This window comes from Hyaena hyaena, unplaced genomic scaffold, assembly GCF_003009895.1.
Source record: "Hyaena hyaena isolate Hyena2069 unplaced genomic scaffold, ASM300989v1 scaffold_285, whole genome shotgun sequence".
NCBI lineage: Eukaryota > Metazoa > Chordata > Mammalia > Carnivora > Hyaenidae > Hyaena > Hyaena hyaena.
Window position 1 is genome coordinate 792,242 of NW_024080917.1, and position 21,664 is coordinate 813,905.

At 64.9% G+C, this 21,664-nt stretch overlaps 1 protein-coding gene across 1 annotated transcript; it reads left to right on the plus strand.

Annotated features, from left to right (window-relative positions):
* Nucleotides 1–4,928: 4,928 nt before the first annotated feature.
* On the plus strand, nucleotides 4,929–21,625 carry CASKIN1 (CASK interacting protein 1). The gene is made up of 20 exons (XM_039246878.1): nucleotides 4,929–5,025; nucleotides 10,183–10,234; nucleotides 10,343–10,440; nucleotides 10,611–10,756; nucleotides 10,845–10,940; nucleotides 11,070–11,200; nucleotides 11,640–11,748; nucleotides 11,829–11,937; nucleotides 12,036–12,130; nucleotides 12,289–12,406; nucleotides 13,349–13,450; nucleotides 13,532–13,620; nucleotides 13,697–13,781; nucleotides 13,866–13,957; nucleotides 14,740–14,850; nucleotides 14,936–15,037; nucleotides 16,370–16,508; nucleotides 16,589–18,631; nucleotides 19,224–19,659; nucleotides 19,960–21,625. The coding sequence occupies exons 1-20, from the start codon at nucleotides 4,932–4,934 to the stop codon at nucleotides 20,057–20,059; spliced, it is 4,347 nt and encodes a 1,448-aa protein (XP_039102809.1). The 5' UTR covers nucleotides 4,929–4,931; the 3' UTR covers nucleotides 20,060–21,625.
* The last annotated feature ends 39 nt before the right edge of the window (nucleotides 21,626–21,664 follow it).

Genomic DNA, 21,664 nt, shown 5'->3' on the forward strand with positions numbered 1-21,664 from the left:
TCTGTGCCGATGGTGGAGCCTGCTTGGGATTCTCTTTACCCCTCTCCCTCTGGCTCCTACCCTGCTCGCGTGTGCTCTCTCTCTCTGTCTTTCTCAGAATAAATAAACTCAAGAACATATTTTTAAGTTTTATCTGTTTATTTTTAGAAATCTCTACACCCAATATGGGGCTCAAACTCATAACCCTGAGATCAAGTGTCACATGCTCTTCCGACCGAGCCAGCCAGGTGCTCCTGAAATTGACCATTTTTAGAGTGAACAATCCAACGGCACTTAATACATTCACAGTGCTGAGCGATCACTACTGCTGTTTAGTTCCAGAAAATTTTCATCACCCCAGAAGAAAATGCTGTACCGCTGTGCCGTTCCTCGCCATTACCCCTCCCCACTCAAATCCCCAGCCCCTGGCAACCACCAGTCTACTTTCTGTGTCTATGGATTCGCCTGTTCTGGAAATTGCATATAAATGGAATCCTACAATATCTGGCTCTTGTGTCTGGTTTCTTTCACTGAGCATAATGTTTCAAAGTTCATCCACTCCTTTTTGTGGCCTCATAATATTCCATTGCGGGGCTGGTCCACATGTGGTTTACCCACTCATCTGCTCAGGGACACTTGAGTTGTTTCCACTTTTTGGCTATTACGAATAATACTGTCATGAACATTCTAGTACAAGTATCTTTTTGAGTATGTGTTTCCACTTCCCTGTATAGTAGGAGCGGAATTGCTGGGTCACATGATAACTCTATGTTTAGCTTTTTGAGAAACTCCCAGAAGGTATCAGGTCTTCACCCTGGCTGTGCCAACGAGAAACCACACAGGTATTTTTGGGGCGCCTGGGTGGCTTAGTCGGTTAAGCGTCCGACTTTCGCTTAGGTCATGATCTCGCGGTTCGTGGGTTCGAGCCCCGCGTCGGGCTCTGTGCTGACTGCCAGCTCAGAGCCTGGAGCCTGTTTCAGAGTCTGTGACTCCCTCTCTCTCTGACCCTCCCCTGCTCACGCTATCTCTCTCTCTCTCTCTCTCCCCTAGAAATAAATTTAAAAACATTAAAAATAAATAAATAAATAAAATAAAAATTACAGTATTTTTAATTGTTTTTTTAATGTTTTATTTTTGAGAAAGAGTGAGCTGATAAAGGGGGAGGGGCAGAGAGAGGAAGACNGGTTCGTGGGTTCGAGCCCCGCGTCGGGCTCTGTGCTGACTGCCAGCTCAGAGCCTGGAGCCTGTTTCAGAGTCTGTGACTCCCTCTCTCTCTGACCCTCCCCTGCTCACGCTGTCTCTCTCTCTCTCTCTCTCCTAGAAATACATAAAACATTAAAAAAAAAAGAAAGAAACCACGCAGGTTTTGGAGATGGGGAAACTGAGGCTCAGAGACGAAGAGTCCTACGTCTGAGGGCCCACAGCTGGGACGTGATAACACCCGTCCTGCTGAGCTCGGCTCTCCCCTGGCCTTGCCTCTTCTGGGCAACCCGACACCTTGCATCCCCTTGATCCTCCTCTGTAAGCACGTGAGCTCTGCCGGGGCAACTCTGGGAGCGGCAGATGAATACGTGGGGTCTGGGGTCGGAAGGCTGGCAGAGGAGGAGCTCTGTGAGCCCGAGCATCTGAAGGACATCCAGAGCAGTCCTGGACCCACAAAGGAGCCTGAGAGCAGGAGGCAGGAGGGAGGGTTGGAGCAAAGGGAAGTCTGGAAGTTTCCACCAGGCGCCTGTGGGGTCCCACCTGTGGCCTAGGGGCCAGGCCCTGAGCTGTTTGCCTCTTCTGTGGGAGCTCTGGGCAGAGCCTGGGGACCGCACGTTTCCCACGCGTAGGGGTAACTCCTGGACCGGGCAGGGCTCCCCACGCAGCCTGAGCAGCTCCAGCAGCTCTGCCGGGCGGAAAGTGGGGACACCGTACACTGGCTGTGGAGCGTCTCTGCCGTAGCAAGCACCAGCCGAGCAGTTACAGAGGTGGCGTCTATGAGAATGATAGAAACGATGGCGGCTGACATATGCTGCATGCTCCCAGCAGCCCACGGGGACGGTACACTTGTCATCCCATTTTATACGTAAGGGACCGGGCACTGGGGCCCTCGGAGGACTTGGAGGAGAACCAAGGAGCCCCTGGAGCTGGGGGGCGGGAGCAGGGCTTGCGCAGGCCCCGGTGGAGACACCGTGCCGCTGGGAAGGGGGCCAGCCCAGGCTGCAGTGAAGCAGTTCTGCTGGCTCAGCAGCCCCTCCTCCCAGGATCCTCAGAGGCCTGACTTCCTGGAGGGCTGCCCAAGCCCCGCCTCTGCACCCTCATCCCCCCAGTTGGAGCAGCTGGCCTGCCTCGTGACCCCCTCCTCAGGCTGGGGGGACCCCAGGCAGACCCACATCTCTGTTTTCATGTGGACCCTCCTGTGAGCCCTGGGCTGCGGGCAAAGCCGCTGACCCATTTTACAGATGAGGCAGCTGAGTGTCAGGGCTCCTCCAAGGTTGCTGGGCTGGTCAGTACTGCATCTAGGACTTCTTGACCCTTCCCAGGCCAGTAGCCTCACCTAGCAGCGCGAATCGAGCAGAATCTGTAACCGCTCTCGTCTTCAGTTCCTGAACGTAGACCACACAGCAAGGTACCCGCTTGCAGGTCTGGGAGGTGACGTTGGGGTGCCCACTTGTGGGTTACAGATACAGCCGCGGTGGGGGAGGGGGGCTGCGCTCAGGACCAGCTCACTACTCAGAGGATTCTAATTTGGAACTTAGCCTCTCGGGCCGTGATGAAGGTGTACTTGTCAAGGTAGGAGGAAAGAACCTATTTTGTTCACCGAGTTGTCAGTCTGACCTGTAACAGTTCAGTGTCGGGACATTTGCTGTGTGGGCCTCTGTGCGCACCTTTGCCCCAGGGCCTGCAGATGTCAGGCTCGGGCCAGAGGGGTTTACCTTGGTCGCCGAAACATAAAAATAATGGTGAGGACGATAGTTATCTTCTTTGTATTTTTTGTAATGCTTCCTGTGTGCCACACGCACTGCCAGGGGCTGCAGATACAGTGGATGAGTAACGAATACTCGCTACTCAGCAGCCCAGGTTGGGAGAGGCAAGAATATCACAATAGCCACAGAAGCCATTTAGTGAACACTTACTAAGTTCTTCTGCCAAGGGCTTTACAGAGAGCGTCACAATCCTCAAGCCACTTAAGGAAAGCTATCATTCTTAACCCCCATTTTACAAAGGGGAAACCAAGACTCAGAAAGACAAAGTGACCAGAAAAGAAACGCAGTAAGAGGCAGAACTGGGTCACATGCAGAGGTGAGTGTGGGTTCAAAGCTCAGACACATGACCTTCAGATTCTAGGACTTTAGGTGGGGCACTTGGCTTCTCTGGAGCCTCAGTTTCTTCATCTGTAACATAGGCACAGTAAATCTGTTACGTGACCAGCATGGTGCCTGAGCCAGCAGATGCCCAGGAATTGGTTACGATAAAGGGTGGGGGGAGGGTCTTTGTGTTTAGGGACCCCATCCCCTGCCTGGGAGCCCAGCATATGCTGAGAGATCTAGGCTCACTCCCTAAACTCCAAGCAAGACCCCGTGGTGAGAGCTGCCTGGATCAGGGGGATCCTACTGCCTGATGCTTCCCCGCCTCTGACCCAGCCACCTTCCTCCTGGACCTGCTTGATGGTCTAGCTGTAGAAAGAGCGGTGTCAAGCCATCTTTCGTCCAGACCCCCCCCCCAAAAGCTCCTGACAGCCTTTCCCTAGGTGGGGAGGGCAGGGGGTGGTGATCTGCCCCTCCCTGCAAATGAGGAAAGTGAGCCTGAGCCAGGACTCCAACCCCAGCTCATGACAAGGTGAGCTCTGGAAGCCCAGGAGGTCAGAAGGGCGAGAGCTCTGTGCGGGAGCACCGGCTGGGGAGCACGAGGAAGTGCGAGTGGCCAGTGTCTGTTAAGCAGGACTGTCCAGCTCAGAAGCTTCCCGAGTCTGTGGCTGGAGGCTGGAGGGTAAACAGACTTGGTGGGCGACCAGATTGGGGCTGGGCAAGACTGTGACCCCCCATGGGTGCTGGGGATGGGGGATTGAGCCCCTGTTGGTGGCAGGTGTGGGAGGCTGCACCCTGCCGGAGCTGGGGGGCCGCCCTGGGGTTGGGGTTCAGATTGAGGCGGGGGGCGGGGGGGGGGGCAGGGAGCTGTTGCCCTGCATTGTTTGTGGAAAGAGCAGGAGGCGCAGGGGAAGAAGCAGCAGTTGGGGGTGGGGGTGCGGGTTCCCTGACACCGAATTCATTATTGGGAGATTCCTCTTCACAATCCCTCGACACCTCCCACGGGAACCACGGGCCAGAAATGTCTGACAGCCTCTGGCAGGCCGGCTCCCGTGCCGCCCGTGCCCGGGTCTCTCGGCGCCCAGGCCCCCGCCCGCCACTGCCTCCGAGTCCCTCCCCCCGCGGGTCCCGCAGCCTCTGGAAGCCTCTCTCGGGCTGAGCCTCGCCGCCGCCGTGCCGGGGCTCAGGGTCCAGCAGCCCCCTCCCCCCGGCGGCTGCGGTCCCCAGCCCCCGGCGGTCGCCTGGGGCCGCGGTCGGTACGCAGAGGCCGGCCCGGCCGGCGCGGCCCGCACGTGGGGAGGGGGCGTCTCGGGAGCACGGGGCCCGGTGTAGGGGCGGAGCCAAGGAGCCGGGCGCGCGGCCGGCGCGGGCGGACGGAGGTCAGCGGCCGCAGGAGGGGGACCCAGGCGTCCGGGAGGCGGCGCCAGGTGCCGCGCCCCCGCCCTGGGCCGCCCCCCGCCCGTGACGCGCTCCCCGCCCCTCGGCGCCGGGAGCCCGAGCCCGAGCCCGAGCCCGAGCCCGAGGACCGCGCGGGGCGCGGGCGGCGGAGGAGGCGGCGGGGGAGGCCGGGGGATGCGGCCGGGGCCGCGGGGCCGCCGCCGCCGCCTCTGAGCCGCGCCGAGCGCACGGAGCGCAGCCGCGGCGCTGCGGCCCGGCCCCGCCATGGGGAAGGAGCAGGAGCTGGTGCAGGCGGTGAAGGCGGAGGACGTGGGGACCGCGCAGAGGCTGCTGCAGAGGCCGCGGCCCGGGAAGGCCAGTGAGTGCGGGGGGCGCGGGCGGGCGGGGGCCACCTCGGGCGCCGGCCCCCACCCCTCCCGGCGCGGGGCGGCGAGGGGGATGCTGTCGGGTCCCCGGGGGCGGGGCGGGGCCAGCGGCGCCCAGACCCGCGGTCCGCATCCCCGCCTCTGGCGCCGAGCGCCCGGCGGTCCCCCAGCCCCCGTCGCCGGCGCCTGGCCGCGGGCGTCCCCCTCCCTTCCAGGGCTGCGGGCTGACCGCTGGAGGGCTGTGCTGGGCCGTCAAAGGGCGAGGCGGATGCGCACCCCCCCCAGGCCCCGCGCTTCCCCACGGTGGAGAGAGGGAGGGGGCCCTGGCGGTGAGGGGCGTCCACAGGGCTGACAGTCCCTGTCAGACCCCCTCCCCGCCCCATGTTTAATAACACGCTTTGCAGGGAATGGGGGGCAGGACCATGTTGGGGGTGTGGCTGCCCAGGCATGGCCGGCTGGGGGCCATTTACTCATGCGGGAGCAGAGGCCCAAGGTCGCCCAGCCCAGGGCAGCCTGTGCTCCAGGCAGGTGCAGACCCTAAGACAGACCCTGGTCCTCTCCGGCTTCCCTGCTGGGAAAGGGGCTGGGGAGTGGGGGGAGGGGGCTCCGAGTGGCCATCCTGAGCTTGCGCTGTGAGGGCCCCTGGGAAAGGTTGGGAGCTTGGAGTCCTGATCCCAGCACTCATCCCAGCTCAGCCCAGAGCCTCCCCAGGGGCCACCGGAGATGGATGGATGGGTGTGTGGACCAGCTGGGTGTGCGGCTGCGCACGTATGGCCATGTCCGTGTGGCAGGGCACCTGTGCGGGCGCGGGCAGGACTCTGCAGGGTGGCACGTGGGATAAGGGTGCTTCACTCCCCCCGCCCCACGCCCGGGACTCTAGACAACCCAGGGAGGCCCCTCCCCTTTCTCCAGGAAACTAGCTGAGAACTGAGCCGGCCCTAGGGCTTGGGGGGGGGGGGGGCGCAGGTCCTGAGCTGCAGGGAGACCCTGTCCACTGGGGCCCCGGCTGCTCTGTGCAGTTAGAGAGCCTTGCAGGCACATACACAGGCTGGCTCTTTCTTCCATTCCCTAGGCCCAGGGATAGTCTGCTAGTTGGGGTCGGCTTCACAGCCTCAGGGCTCAGAAAGGGAGGGCTTCCAGGCCGAGGCAGCTTTAGCAGAGCCTTGAAAGCAGGTGGAGGGATTGAAGGGTGGAAGGCAAGGTAAAGGTTTCCACCTAGTGGTCGTGCGACCTTGGGAACTGAGGACTCCAGCTCTCCAGTCCTCAGTCTCCTGATCTGTAGGATGGGGACGTTTTTTGGCCCCTGCCTCACAGCATTGTTGGGAGAACAGCCGGAGAGCACACACGAAGACCCAGCACTTCAAAAGTGCTCGCAAGTGCTCACTGTGACTGTTCCTTAGGCAGCCCCAGGCGGGCTTCTGGGGAAGGGGGGGCATCAGATTTGGCCATCCAGGGCAGGTGTGGGGACTCGTACCTGGATCTTTGCATTTGTCCCCGCGTGGTCTGCTTTCTGGGAGAGACACCTGCCCTGGCCCCCGTATCTGGGCTCTCTGACTCACAGGGGCGGGCGTAATAAATCAGACAGAGAAATCCCTCCATGAATTAGCTCAGTTGTCATGGCAACGCTGGCCTGCTTTGGAGTAAGATGTATTTTGATTCAGCAAAGTACAGCTGGAGTTTGGGCCACGGGGTGGGGGGCACCCAGCGGTGCTCTCTCGGGCCCCCAGACTCCAGAGGTTTGATAGTCATTTCCATGGCCTCCACCCATGGCTGGCACCTTCCCTCCACCCCAACCGCGAGTGTTGCCCCAGGGTTTGCCTCCAGGCGAGCCTCGCCTCCGGGCTCGGGCACTGGGACCCCCAGCAGCTGTCCCTGAGGGAAGGAGACACTGCTCTGGGGGGAGCATGCCAGGTGGGGCTGCCCTTCTGCCCTCTCTTCTGGCCCCACCTGCCCGCCCCGACTTCGCCACAGCCCAGCACGCCTGTCTCTTCTCACCTTCGCCCACTAATCCTTCCCCTGCAGCATCTGCCCAGAGTCCCCTGCCCGGGGGGTGGGGGGTGGACACTGCCTGGCCCAGGTGGCCCGGGGAGGTGAGAGAGCGCCTTGGCCTGTGCAGGCACCAGAGGCCAGGACCGCATCCCCAGAGGGGACAGATGTGGCTCTGTGGGGCTGCCAGACCAGTAGCTTCTGCGGTTGGAGGAGCATCTGAGCACGGGGCAGAGGGCAGCGTGCAAGAGGGGCCAAGACCGCCCTCCACCCCCCGCCAGGGCCTCCACAGCCTGGAGTCTGGGCCTGACCTCAAGGGCAGGCACGGTCCCTGGGAAGCGGTGAAGGACTGGGTGACAGGAGGTAGGAGAGCCCGAGATGCGGGGTGGGGTGGGGGTGGTTTATGTACATCACCCACATGGAGGCTGCGGCACTTGGTCCTAGCGGACAAGGGAAAGGGGGCCCCTGGGAGGTGTTTCGGGCCATCATCTTGGTCCCCACCTGCCCCCCTCCCCTGCCTGCTCCAGTGTCGTGCAGAGCACCCGTCTCTGTGAACTGCCGCCTCCCAGCCCCAGGCAGGCTTCGACTGTGTGACTTTCCTGTGGCCCCAGGCCGCCACGGGAATTGGGGGTTCTCCAAGGTCTCGGGCTCCCCTCCCCCAGTTCCAGCTCCTTCCCCTCTGAGGAGACCTGCAGCAGGAAGGGGGTACCAGGACCTCAGTGGGGCTCCCTCCTTGTGTAGGGAGTGGTCTTCCAGACGGAGACTCCCCTTCCCCACTGGTGTTTCCTGGGCCTTGACCTCCAGCCCCTCGAAAATTTCAGTGCCTGCAGGTGTGGCCAGGTGGGGGGGTGGGGAGACCCGGCTACTTCGGAATGAATGGAATGAATGAGAAGGGGCAGCAGACAGCGAAGCTGGGCAGAGTGTTCTAGGGGAGAACACCCCGGGCGTGGCCCTGGGGGGCGGGCGCTGCGGGACAGTAGTGTTAGGGATCAAGGGCATCCGTTCCCACACCCGTTTACCAAACATCTCATGGGGGCCCCGCACTGTGTCCGCCACCAAGACTACAGCAGTGAGCACAACAGATGAAAAGCCTGTCCTTTTGGATCGCGTTGTTTGGTGATGGAGGTGGATACCAGCACGATAAGTGGTAGAAACACTACAGATACGGGCAGGGCGGGGATTGCCATTCAAGATGGGGCCCCGCCGGAGCTTCTCTGAGTAGGTGACATTTGGATAAAGTCCTGAATGATGTAAGGGAGGGCGTCATGGGGATAACTGGGGGAAGAGCAGCCCCCTTCCATATACACAGTGTGTGCAAAGGCCCTGTGGCAGGGGCAGCCAGTGTGCTGTGGTGCCACTGCGGAGGCTTGTGTGGCTGGAAGAGGGCTGGTGAGAAAGTCAACGTGAAGCAGGAGGGCTGTGTCCTGTGAGCCATTGCCCAGCGTTGGCCTTCACTGCCCGTGACACAGGAGCTGTCGGAGGGTTTTCAGGAGAGGAGCAGCGAGTGTGACGTGTTCTGACAGGGTCCCCTTGACCTCAGTGGACGGAGGAGCAGGGTGCAAGTGGGGATGCCAGTGGAGAGGTGATGGCGGTGTGGCAGTGATCCTTTGAGAGATGCTGGCCCGGTCAGGGTGGTGACAGTGAGCGTGGGGAGAACGGTGGGGCCCTGGATGTGCTCGGAGATTGTCTTGAAGGTGGAGCTGAGCAGGATTTGCTGATGGACACACGACAGGGTACTCAGGGCTGACTCTGGGGCTTTGGCCTGGACCACTGAGGCGAGGGCGGCACTGCTGCCCCCTCAGATGGACATCAGCTCCCCGAAGGGTCTGAGCAGAGGGGGAGGAGCAGGGCAGCGGAGAGAGGCCACCTCTTTCCCAGGAGCCTCTGCTCTGCTCTGCGAAGGAGAAGCCCCTCGCTGGAGAGGGTGGGGGTGGGATTCCCACAGAGCTGAAAGTAGTAATTGCCACTCTCTGCCAGACCCTTCATGCTCTAAGGGTGGACGTGCCCTTAAGCCTATGAGGCTGTCCCCATCAGCCCCCTTTGAGCTCACGGCCAATGCCGTAGGGCTGGCTGGTAAGGGCCCGGTGAGAATCTGAATCTGAGCCCTTCTGTCTTCGTGGGCTTTGTGGGCCCTCGGGGCCTCACACCCTGCCTCCCGCAGCTGAGAGCCAAGGCTGGAGCAGCGGGGGCTGCTGTGGGCCACCAGGCGGGTCCTGGAGCAGCCCCTCTGGGACTCGACTCCCTTGGGTCCCTCGTCTTGGGGGCCCCTGCCCCCACCCCTGTCCTGGGCCTGGACAAAGGGGCTTCTGTCCTGCCAGCCCCTCCCTCACAGAGCGACTGACCCACAAATGGGTTATGTAACCATGGCCCAGACAGGCAGGGGCTTGGCCTGAGTCCGGCTGGCCCCGAGCCCACAGGGAGGGTGTCGGTGGGCTCCCCTCCTCTGACAGTCAGCTGGTGGAGGCCAGGACCAGGGAGGCCCGGGAGGAGACTGGAGCCCCCAAGGGAGGGCTGGGTCCCTCGGGCTTCAGGCAGACTGATCCGAGGGCCCAGGTGGGCCCATGTAGATGTGATGCTTGTGTGGTCACTCAGGGCCACCAGGCCACTCGCCTGCCTCCCCTTCCTCCCTTGCCAGGTGGGACTCAACCACACAGGCAGGCCCAGGGCTGGGAATGCGGGGAGGCTGCACCCTGAAAATGCAGATCTTCCCCCAGAGATACCCCCATTTCCGGGTGTTCCAGCCTTCCCAGGCCACCCCCGGCCCCATCTGGGTCCTTCGGAGAAACAGATTGTGCTGGCTGTCTCCCTCCCGCCACCGGCAGGTGCTCAGCCAGCGTCCCAAGGGAGGGGGTACTTGTGCACATGTGTGTGCCTGTGTGGGTGCACAGCTCTGGCTTCCTCCCCCGGGTGGGGACAGGCTGGGAGCCTTTGGCTCTGTGAACTTGCCAACACCTTAGTTCAGTGGGAAACCAGGGTCTGAAAGCTGGTACCTGGAGCTAAGTGCAGGGGACAGAGTTGAACCAATGAGGAAATGTTTTCTGGCTAAAGACTAAAGATAGCTTTGGCCCTGAGCCTGCCGGGGAGCTAGCCAGCGCCCTCTGCCGGCGCTTAGGCTGCCTGGAGGGGCTGGGCAGAGCCCCTCACTGTCTCTTTCCCACCCCTAGAGCTGCTGGGCTCCACCAAGAAGATCAATGTCAACTTCCAGGACCCAGATGGGTGAGTTCTCAGCCAGGGAGATGTCGGGCTGGCATGGGGCCCCGGGGGCTCCTGCGGAAGGCCGGGGTGCCCGGGTCCTTGCCTATTCATGGCTGTCGCCTGCCCCAGCTTCTCTGCCCTGCACCACGCGGCCCTGAATGGCAACACGGAATTGATCACCTTGCTGCTGGAGGCCCAGGCTGCTGTGGACATCAAGGACAACAAAGGCAAGGCCTGTCAGGGATCTCAGAGCCAGATCAGGGGGTCAAGGTCAGGGGTGATGTCACCCCGGAGTCTCCATGTGGGTGGAGGGGCGGGTTTTCATCAGTATCTTGCAGGCGTGGGTTGGGTTCAGGGCCAAGGGCGAGTTCCCGACGGGCCCCCTGCCTGCTCCCAGGCATGCGGCCCCTGCACTATGCGGCCTGGCAGGGCCGGAAGGAGCCCATGAAGCTGGTGCTGAAGGCAGGCTCAGCGGTGAACATCCCATCCGACGAGGGCCACATTCCCCTCCACCTGGCAGCCCAGCATGGTCACTACGATGTGGTAAGAGGTGCCTCGGGGTGGGGGTGGGGGTGGGGGGCGCCAGCCCGGCGGCCTCCCTCGGGTGTGACGGTGCGTCGCGGCCCCGCAGTCCGAGATGCTCCTGCAGCACCAGTCCAATCCGTGCATGGTCGACAACTCGGGGAAGACGCCCCTGGACCTGGCCTGTGAGTTCGGCCGCGTCGGGGTAAGTCTCCCCAGAGAGCCGAGTGGCGCTCCATCTGCTCCGTCTTCCCTCCTGGGGTAGGGGTGGGGAGACACGCCTGCAGCCTCCCGCCCCACGTGCGCCCCCCCCTTCCCTGACCCCTCCTTCAAGGTGGTCCAGCTGCTCCTGAATAGCAACATGTGTGCGGCCTTGCTGGAGCCCCGGCCGGGGGACACCACCGACCCCAACGGCACCAGCCCCCTGCACCTGGCAGCCAAGAACGGCCACATCGACATCATCAGGTATGGCCGTGGGGGGTGGGGGAGGGAGACCCGGCTGCGCTTCCTGCTCCTGGTTTAGTGACAAGGCAGGAGCGGCCAGGGAGCCCCGGGGGCGTGGCCCGGTCTCTGGGTGCAGAGGCCGCCTCCAGCCGCCCACGGAAAGGATGCACTGGAAGGGTCTGGGGAGTGGCCTCCACAGCCCTCAGCCCAGGCTGTGGCCCTGCCACGGCTGGGCGACCTTGTGGAGACACTTGACTTCCCCGAGACTCCACTGTACGGCTCAGCAGAGGCCAGCACTCCCACCAAAGCTCGGTCGCCGCCGGATACTGTATTACCGGGGCGGCGGGGCAGGGCTGGCCCGCCCTCGGGGCCTGGGAACTGGGGCCCCCTGCGGGGGGATGGGAAGGAGGGCTGCGGCTGTAGGGTGCTGCCTGCTCCCACCCACCCGCCTTCCTTCTAGACTCCTCCTCCAAGCTGGCATTGACATAAACCGCCAGACCAAGTCTGGCACGGCCCTGCACGAGGCTGCACTCTGTGGGAAGACAGAGGTAGTTCGGCTGCTGCTGGATGTGAGTCAGGGGTCCGGGAGCTAGGGCCGGGGGTGGGGGTGTGGGGGCTCCTGACGGGCCTCACCCTCTGGCACGTGCAGAATGGGATTAATGCCCACGTGAGGAACACCTACAGCCAGACGGCGCTGGACATCGTGCACCAGTTTACCACCTCCCAGGCCAGCAAGGAGATCAAACAGCTGCTCCGAGGTGGGCCCAGGGGGTGGTGAGGGGAAATAACGGGGGGGGGGACTGGGTCAGGACAGCTCGCAGGACTGGGGGGGGGGTTCTGTCTGCTGTGTCCCCAGAGGCCTCGGCGGCCCTGCAGGTCCGGGCGACCAAGGACTACTGCAACAATTACGACCTGACCAGCCTCAACGTGAAAGCTGGGGACATCATCACAGTGAGGATGGCCTGGGGCTGCGGGAGCAAGGGTGGGCGGGACTCCAGGCCTGAAGCCCGCAGCACCTGCGCAGCCTCAAGGGCGGTCTGGGGGTTGGCCACCCACTTTGCCCGTCGGCGGGCTGGCTCCCTGAGCGTGCCCCCCACCCCCATGCCCAGGTCCTCGAGCAGCATCCCGACGGCCGGTGGAAGGGCTGTATCCATGACAACCGGACCGGGAATGACCGGGTGGGCTACTTTCCATCCTCCCTGGGCGAGGCCATTGTGAAGCGAGCAGGCAAGTCCCACCCAGGCCCGGGCCTGGGCCCAAAGGAGGCGAATGCACGTGTGTTGAGTGGCAGGGCCACTCCCAGGTGTGGGATCCAGAGTGGGGTCCTGCCAGCTCTCATCAGCATCCCCACAGCTTTTCCTTCGTTTATTTAATAGGCATTGTGCACCCGCCACTAGGAATAGATGGTGACCCAGATAGACGTCATTCTTGCTCTCAAGGAACTCACCTCTGGGAAGGGAGGGGAGCAGGGGCAGTGGAGTAAATACGCAAACAAATGTGCTCACTAAAGCCCTAGGGACCTTGGACAGAGACCTGCTTCTTAGGGTGGTCAGAGAAGCCGGGGAGAAATGGGAGGGGCCGGCCCCAGCCCAGGCATCCTGACAGCAGGGTCACATATGCAAAGGCACTGAGGGAGAAGAGAGTGCGAGCGTCCTTAAGGAAGCCAGCATAGCAAGGCAGGTGCAGAGAGTAGGAGGGTGCGGGGCCAGCCCACGGGGCATGCGTCTGCGTCGGGCAAGCGTCGGGCATGCGTCTTTTCAGACAGGGGACCAGGGAGAGGGTTACCTCCTAGAGAGCACGACTGACAGGTGGGGTGAAGGGCTGGGGGGGATGGTAGGAGGCACGGCCAGCCCGTCCAGTGTCATGGAGGCTTTTGGGGGTCCCTTCCCCCTCCCTGTCCCTTGGCAGAGAGGAGGTACACCCTCTGCTCTCCCCCTCCCCCCAGGACCACAGGGCCACTGGCTGCACAGCCACGTCTTCCTGCTCTCAAACATACAGGGTGGGGAGTGGCTTCCTGCGGTCCTCTCAGCTCCGTGAAGACAGCCAGCCAGGCGGGGGGGGGGGGGCGTAGTGCTGACCCGGGTTCTGGGCCAGCCGGGGACCCCCTCTCCGTGTCAGGCCCCCCACCCGGCAGGGCCAGGGCCCCAGGAGGCTGTTGTTGGCCCGCAGGTTCTCGAGCAGGTTCTGAACCGAGCCCATCCCAGGCAGGCAGCGTCCCAGGGCCCTCTGCGCCCCCCGAGGAGATCTGGGTGCTGAGGAAGCCTTTTGCAGGTATGTGGTTGGGGGGGGCCTCTGGCAAGCAGGGCAGCGGCCGGGCCAGCACTCCCTGAGGGCGCCCCCTCGTGTTGGCAGGCGGGGACCGCAGTGGGAGCCTGGGCAGCGCGGCTGGCGGACGCGGCGGCGGGGGCCACACCCTGCATGCGGGCTCCGAAGGGGTCAAGGTAGGTGGTCTGAGGGCAGGGCCAGGGCGGCCTGGGGGCAGAGCGGCGCCGGCCAGCCATCCTGTCTGGGTTGCAGCTCCTGGCGACGGTCCTGTCTCAGAAGCCTGTCTCTGAGTCCAGCCCTGGGGACAGCCCCGCCAAACCTCCAGAGGGCTCCACAGGTAAGAGCAAAGGCGCGGCACCACGGGCCTGGCGCGGAGGTGGCCCCCCAGCGGCCCCGGCCCCGCCACGCCCTCTGTCTCCAGGTGCGGCCAGGTCCCAGCCCCAGGTGGCCCACGCCGGGCAGGTGTATGGGGAGCAGCCCCCCAGGAAGCTGGAGCCAGCCTCAGAGGGCAAGGTACAGGGCCCGTGCCAGCCGCAGGGAGGGGCTCCCGGGCAGCCTGCTGGGTCTGGCCACGGCATGGTGGGGGGGCCCCTGACAGCCCAGGCCCATACCTCTGTCCGTCTGTCTGTCTGTGTGTAGCCGTCATCTATCGCGTGGGTTATGTGTGTGCGCTAGTGTGTCCTGGAGGTGAGATGTGGGTGTGCGGTGAGCAGGGGAAGTGCCTGTGCGGGTGATGATGGTGAGCCGGGCACGTGTGCTTGCGTGTGTGTGCGTGTAGGAGGGTGTGGGCGTGGGCGAGACCAGGTGTGTGTGTGGGGGGGGGGTGAGCAGGGCCTCGCGTGCCGGGGAGGCGTGAGCAGCTGGCTGTTTCTTCCCACACCTCTGGACGGAGCCCACCTGCCAGGGCGCGCGGGGCCTGTGCTGCAGGGCCCCACCCGAGGCCCCATTCCTGAGCCCGTCACACAGGGCCATGCCGCAGGGTGTCCCTGGTGCGGCAGCGGGGGGATGGTCAGGGCAGCCCGTGACCTGGACAGCAGCTGGACCCTTCTGGCGGAGACCACGGGAGGCGGCCAGAACGCTGGCAGAGCTCGCACCGGCGGCACCGGGGACCACACAGTGAGGAGCGGGACCCGTGCCAGGCCGCTCCAGGCCCGGCCACAGGGCGACCGGCGGACGGCAGACCGAGCGGCTGAGGCCTTCGGCTGAGCAGAGGAGGAGACGGCGCAGCGGCCAGGGTGCACGCCTGGGGGGCGGGCAGGCGAGAGAGCCTGCAGCGGGTGCCTTGTGTCTTCCAGAGCGCCGAGGCCGTCGGCCAGTGGCTCGCCACATTCCAGCTGCAACTCTATGCCCCCAATTTCATCAGCGCTGGCTATGACCTGCCCACCATCAGCCGCATGACCCCGGAGGTGAGCTGCCCAAAGGCCGGCCACCAGTCGTGACCGAGGGGACGCCCGCCGCCAGCCTCCTGCTAACTGGCCTCTCCTCTGCTAGGACCTCACGGCCATTGGGGTCACCAAGCCAGGCCACCGGAAGAAGATCACTGCAGAGATCAGCGGTTTGAGCATCCCCGACTGGCTGCCTGAGCACAAACCCGTAAGGCTCCCTGCACCCCAGCGGCCGTGCCCAGGATGGTCAGACAGACAGACAGACTGCCTCCCTGGCTGCAGCCCTCACCTACCCTCTGGGGCTCCAGAGAGAGGAGAGAGGATGGCCTCTGTTTATCTGTCACGGGCGCTGGGGACAGCCTCCCGGGGGCAGGGGTGACAGCCTCCGGGGTCCGTCAGGGCAAGGGGAGCCTGAAGCCGGGAGGTGCCCCTCTCCAGCACGCGCTCCCACAAAGACCCCTCCCTGCCTGGCACCCGCCCGGCACCCTGCAGTACTGCCCGCCGCACACCCGCCCAGGCGCCAGAGGCCCCCGTGCCAATGGGGTGTGCGTGCACCCAGACACGTGCACGGGGAGGGTGTGCGCCTGCTTCGTGTGCACAGACAGCACGCGTGCACCAAATATAGCCGAGGCGCCCGCCGAGACTGCGTGCACACACCCACACTCTGTACCACACGTGCTGGCTGTGTGGACAGCCGGCGCCCACATGGACCATGGGCCGTGCCCGTCAGCCTGTGGTGCGACAGGCTCTGGGCCTGTGCCATCTGTGCTGCCTCTCCGAGCCTCACGCTGACCTTGAGGAGATCCCGTGGCCCCCCGGAGCCCTCAGGGCTGCGGGTTCACAGAGGGGTTCACGCTCAACCCACCGAGTCGGCGGCTCCGGGGTGCTCCCAACGAGCGTGTCCCTGTCCCGCGGGCCTGCTTTGCTCTGTGCACCAGGGGGTGACCGAGTGTGCCGCATGCTGGTGGGTGAGTGACATCCGCTGGGAGTACGCACAGGTGGACGTGGTTCAGGGAGCCACGACATGCTTCTGGGTGAAGAGCATCAGGGGTGGTTACACGCGTGTGTGATGCGGCGACGTGATGTGTGCCCGGTGAGGGTGTGGGAGCGGCGAGAGGGCGTGAGCGTGACGTGGACGGTGTCGGTGCCCGTGTATGGCTGGGGTGCGGCGTGTGTATACACGTACGTGGTCGGTGGTGCCGTGTGTCTGTGTCTCTGACGTGCAAGGTGTGGCCACCGGGGTGCCGTCCCCAAGGCTGCCCGGCAGGTGAGGAAGCACGTTCTTCCCCTCCCCCAAATGGTGTCCTGAGGACAGGGTCACCCCTGTGTGTGTGTGCGTGTGCTCGCACATGCGTGTGCGCTGGCCTCGGGCTCCTACTGAGGTCACGCTGTCTCCAAGGCTGACACCTCTGGCCTGTCTATCTGTCCTTCTGTCTGTCTGTGCCAGGCTGGCCCGGTGCCCCCACTCCCGAAAGCTCGGAGTAGCGAGCAGGGTGTGGACAGCCAGCTCGGGCTGCCCTCCGTGTCCCCTGCTCCACAGGCGAACCTGGCCGTGTGGCTGTCCATGATCGGCCTGGCCCAGTACTACAAGGTGCTGGTGGACAACGGCTACGAGAACATCGACTTCATCACCGACATCACCTGGGAGGACCTGCAGGAGATCGGCATCACGAAGCTGGGTGAGGCCCCCGGGCCCGGGCCCCTCTGCCTCCTGGTCCCTGCCGCCCTCCCTGGCCTGACCTGCCCGTGCCCCACTCAGGCCACCAGAAGAAGCTGATGCTGGCAGTGAGAAAACTGGCGGAGCTGCAGAAGGCAGAGTATGCCAAGTTCGAGGGGGGGCCCCTGCACCGGAAGGCCCCGCAGTCGCTCGAGGTGATGGCCATCGAGTCACCTCCACAGCCCGAGCCTGCCCCGGCTGACTGCCAGTCTCCCAAGATGACCACCTTCCAGGACAGCGAGCTCAGTGGTGAGCTGCAGGCTGCCATGACTGGCCCGGCCGAGGGGCCTGCTGCTGCCGCCACCACTGCCGAGAAGCCCTCCAACCACCTGCCCCCGACGCCGAGGGCCTCTGTGCGGCAGGAGCCCAGCCTGGGTGCACAGGCGCGGCACATGAGCAGCTCTCAGGAGCTGCTGGGGGACGGGCCCCCCGGGCCCGGCAGCCCTATGTCACGCAGCCAGGAGTACCTGCTGGATGAAGGGCCAGCCCCTGGAACCCCACCCAAGGAGACCCGGCCCAGCCGCCATGGCCACAGCGTCAAGCGGGCCAGCGTGCCCCCGGTGCCCGGCAAGCCTCGGCAGGTCCTTCCGCCAGGTGCCAGCCACTTCACACCTCCCCAGACGCCCACGAAAGCCCAGCCAGGCTCCCCTCAAGCCCTGGGTGGGCCTCATGGTCCAGCCCCAGCCACAGCCAAGGTGAAGCCCACCCCGCAGCTGCTGCCACCGACAGAGCGCCCCATGTCACCCCGCTCGCTGCCTCAGTCACCCACACACCGCGGCTTTGCCTACGTGCTGCCCCAGCCCGTGGAGAGCGACGCAGGGCCAGCCGCTCCCGGGCCCTCGCCCGTGGCCGGTCCCCCACCCGTGCCCACGTTGTGCCTGCCTCCTGAGGCTGACGTGGAGCCGGGGCGGCCCAAGAAGCGTGCCCACAGCCTGAATCGCTATGCGGCATCTGACAGTGAGCCTGAGCGGGACGAGCTGCTGGTGCCAGCCGCCGCAGGGCCCTACGCCACCGTCCAGCGGCGTGTGGGCCGTAGCCACTCAGTGCGGGCGCCCGCAGGAACCGACAAGAACGTCAACCGCAGCCAGTCCTTCGCTGTGCGGCCCCGAAAGAAGGGGCCACCCCCGCCCCCGCCCAAGCGCTCCAGCTCAGCCATGGCCAGTGCCAACCTGGCAGATGAGTCGGCGCCAGACGCGGAGACGGAAGGGGCTGGGACCGAGGACAGCCGGCTGGGGGTCCGGGCACAGCGCCGGCGGGCCAGCGACCTGGCTGGCAGCGTGGACACAGGCAGTGCCGGGAGTGTGAAGAGCATCGCAGCCATGCTCGAGCTGTCATCCATTGGGGGTGGGGGCCGAGCAGCCCGCAGGCCCCCCGAGGGCCACACCATGCCTCGCCCCGCCAGCCCGGAGCCAGGCCGGGTGGCCACAGTGTTGGCCTCGGTGAAGCACAAGGAAGCCATTGGGCCTGATGGTGAGGTGGTGAATAGGCGCCGCACGCTCAGCGGGCCTGTCACGGGACTTCTGGCCACGGCCCGCCGGGGGCCTGGGGAGTCGGGGGGGCCTGCAGATCACGGCCACTTTGTGGAGGATGGTACCACTCGGCAGCGGTCTCGAGGACCAGCCAAGGGCGAGGCAAGTGGGGAGGGCCCGCCCCTGGCCAGAGTAGAGGCCAGTGCCACGCTCAAGAGGCGCATCCGAGCCAAGCAGAGCCAGCAGGAGAGCGTCAAGTTCATCCTGACTGAGTCTGACACGGTCAAGCGCCGGCCCAAGGCCAAGGAGCGGGAAGCCGGTCCCGAGCCGCCACCGCCACTGTCCGTGTACCAGAACGGCACGGGCACCGTGCGCCGCAGACCAACCTCTGAGCAGACTGGGCCCCCCGAGCTGCCCCCGCCGCCCCCACCTGCAGAACCACCCCCCTCCGACCTGATGCACCTTCCCCCGCTGCCCCCGCCTGACATGGATACCCGGAAGCCAGCCAAGCCGCCTGTTTCTCCCAAGCCTGTGCTGACTCAGCCCGTTCCCAAGATCCAGGGCTCACCCACACCTGCCTCCAAGAAGGTGCCGCTGCCAGGTCCTGGCAGCCCAGGTAGGTGCAGGGAGCCAGCTGGGGAGGGCACCCCCCACCTCCCCACTTCACACAGTCTGAGGGGTTTTCCTCTTGAATTTGAGGAAGGCTGGGTGGAATGGGTGGGAAAGTATCCTAGGACCCTCTCATCCACCCACCCGATGGACAGCACTGCCGACCCCAAATTGGGAGGAGGGTGGATGTTCGTCCCCTTGCTCGGTGGAGGAAGTACAGAAACTCATGGGTAACAGCACCTGTTGGAGGGAAGACAGGTGCTGGGTCACGGAGGACTCTGGGAAGCTTGAGAGTGACCCCAGCACTAGAGAGGGGGCAGGCTTCGAAGCAGAAGGGTCAGAGGTGCAAAGGCCCTGCGGTATTCAAGCAACCCAACGGCCAGTGGCTGTGGCAGGCCACACCTGAAGGGGAAGGGGGGGGGCGGATCGAGAAGGGTCTAGAAGCCGGTGACCCGAACAGATATGCATAGGGAGACGCGCCCCCTGGCGGCTGCAGGGAGCCTGGGGTCCGGAGGGCAGCGGCGGTGCCCGGGCTGCGGCGTCTCGGTTCTCGAGGGCGAAGCGGAGCGTCGCGGGTGCGAATCTCCTCCTCCCCGCAGAGGTGAAGCGCGCCCACGGCACGCCGCCGCCCGTGTCGCCCAAGCCGCCGCCGCCGCCCACGGCGCCCAAGCCGGCCAAGGCCGCGGCGGGGCTGCAGTCGGGCAGTGCCAGCCCGTCGCCCGCGCCCTCGCCGGCTCGCCAGCCGCCCGCCGCCCTCGCTAAGCCGGCCAGCACGCCGCCCTCGCTGAGCGCCAGCCCCGCCAAGCCCCCGTCCCCCGGCGCCCCCGCGCTGCACGTGCCCGCCAAGCCGCCGCGCGCCGCCGCCGCCGCCGCCGCCGCCGCCGCCGCCTCCGCCGCCGGGCCCCCCGCCGCGCCCGACGGCGCCTCGCCGGGAGACAGCGCCCGGCAGAAGCTGGAGGAGACGAGCGCGTGCCTGGCGGCCGCGCTGCAGGCCGTGGAGGAGAAGATCCGGCAGGAGGACGCGCAGGGCGCGCGGTAGGTGCGGGGCGGGGTCCGCGCGCGCCCCGAGGCTGCGGCGCACCAGCCGGCGGCGGGGGCGGAGTGCGAGGCGGGGCCCGGGGCAGCCGGGGGTCCGTCCAGTCTCGGGGCTCCCGGGGCCGGGAGGGGACGGGGGGAGGTCCTTGTAGTGGGGACGGGGACGGGGGCCGCGCCCGGCTGAGGAGCGGGGGCGGGGGCGGGGGCGAGTCGTGCCGCTCAGCGGAGGCGGGGCGGGGGCGGGGCCCGGGCAGGGTGTCCCGCGCCCGCCGCGCCCGCTCACGCCGCGCCCGCCCCCAGCCCCTCTTCGGCGGAGGAGAAGAGCGCCGGCAGCATACTGGACGACATCGGCAGCATGTTCGACGACCTGGCCGACCAGCTGGACGCCATGCTGGAGTGACGCGGCTGCTCACACCGGGCCCGCCCGCGCCGCCCGGGGCCCGGGCCCGCACACTGACCTTTACCTCAGGGTGGGCACCTCTGGGCGCAGCGCGAGCAGGCAGGGCCGAGGGCCGACGGGGGCCAGGCGGGCAGGGGCAGGCCCTGCTGCCCATCCCCTGCACAAGCACAACTTCTGCCCCCTGGACCCGGGCCGGACCGACGGCCTGGAGGACTGCCTGGCCAGGGGACTCGAGGGCTCTAAGTAAATGCTGCTGCCCGGCGCGTGCCCGTCCCTGTCTGCTGCTCCCTGTGCAATAACTGCTGGGCCGCCCGCCCGCCTGCCTGCGCCGGGCTCTGCCTGCGGCGGTGAGGAGGGGCAGCCCCTGGCGCCCTGCCCTGAGGCCAGGCTGGGTCCGCCCCCGGAGGCAGTGGGAGGCCGACTGCCGCTTTGGCCCCTCCCCATCTGTGGCAGAGCACAGGCCTATGCCCAGCACAGAACTGCCCGTTGGGGACTTCTGCCAGCCGCTCCAGCGCAGCACAAGGGCCTGGGGCTGGGATCACGCCCCCACCCCACTGTACCCCCCAGAATATAAGCTATCGAGAGTATTAATTTATTGGGAATGAGCTGAGGCAGATTTCCCCAGAGAAACAAAAAGGTATAACTTTAACAAATATATATTTAAAGAAAGAAAAAATATTATTGATTCTATAGAAAACCATTTACCAACTGTAAGGACACTGAAGTCTAGCTCAAGACAAAAGCTGTTAGAGGCCCTGGCTGTCTGTCTGTCCATCCTTCCCTCCGGCTAGGACACCCGGCCCAGTAGCACACACAGGAGGCTGGGGTCCAGGAGGGTCCGTGCTCCACTAGGGCCTCCCCCTCTCTCCTAACTTCTCTGCGTCTGAGGAACTTGAAGGATGTGCCTTGCTCGCTGCCGGGCTGTGTCCTCCACACCGTGGAGCCGTGGGGAGGGGCTCCCTGTTCTCCCAGGGTGCTGGTGTGAGGTACACTTGGGCTTCGGGGGAGCTGTGCGTGCAGCGTGGGCGCGTCGGCTGGGTGAGCTCAGTGGGTGCAGGGCGTGCATGCCAGGCTGCGTGTGGCGTGTGTGAGGGTGTGCCCGACCCTCCCTCCTCAGGGCTCCTCGCTGGCCCCGTACAGACAGCCTGCCCTCCCCCATCTGAGTTCCCATGGACGCTTCTGCTCATGGTCCAAGGCTGTGTCGTGTGGTCGTTCTTGCCCTCTCTCTCTTTTCCTCTCTCTTCCCTTTCCAAAAAGTACTGACTGGCCTCCTCTATTGTGTTTGCTGATCCACGTGTGTTGGGCACAACTTTGACCTTTCTTAAAAAAAAAAAAAAAAGAATTTAAAAATGCCGAAAACCAGCGGTTGTGATGCGGGCAGAAGGGGTCAGCCAAGGTGGCGTCTGAGCGTGTGGGCCCTTTCCAGTAGTCGTGCCCTGAGACTTCCCCAGGTGGGTGTGCCTGGCCTCTCTCCAACGAGCAGCCCAGGCAGGGGCTCCAGCACGTGGGGAGGGGGGTTCCGCGCAGGGAGCTACTGTCAGCTGTCAATAAACAGCAGAAAACAGAGCTGCCTGGCTCACTTCTTGGGGATGGGTGCTGGGGAGA

Excerpts from the sequence above, each read along its gene's own strand:
- CASKIN1 (XM_039246878.1), top strand. The coding sequence starts at position 4,932 with ATGGGGAAGGAGCAGGAGCTGGTGCAGGCGGTGAAGGCGGAGGACGTG. Across the intron at positions 13,621-13,696 it reads CGGGCTCCGAAGGGGTCAAG|CTCCTGGCGACGGTCCTGTC; the intron begins GTAGGTGGTCTG and ends TCTGGGTTGCAG. Across the intron at positions 15,038-16,369 it reads GGCTGCCTGAGCACAAACCC|GCGAACCTGGCCGTGTGGCT; the intron begins GTAAGGCTCCCT and ends CCTGCTCCACAG.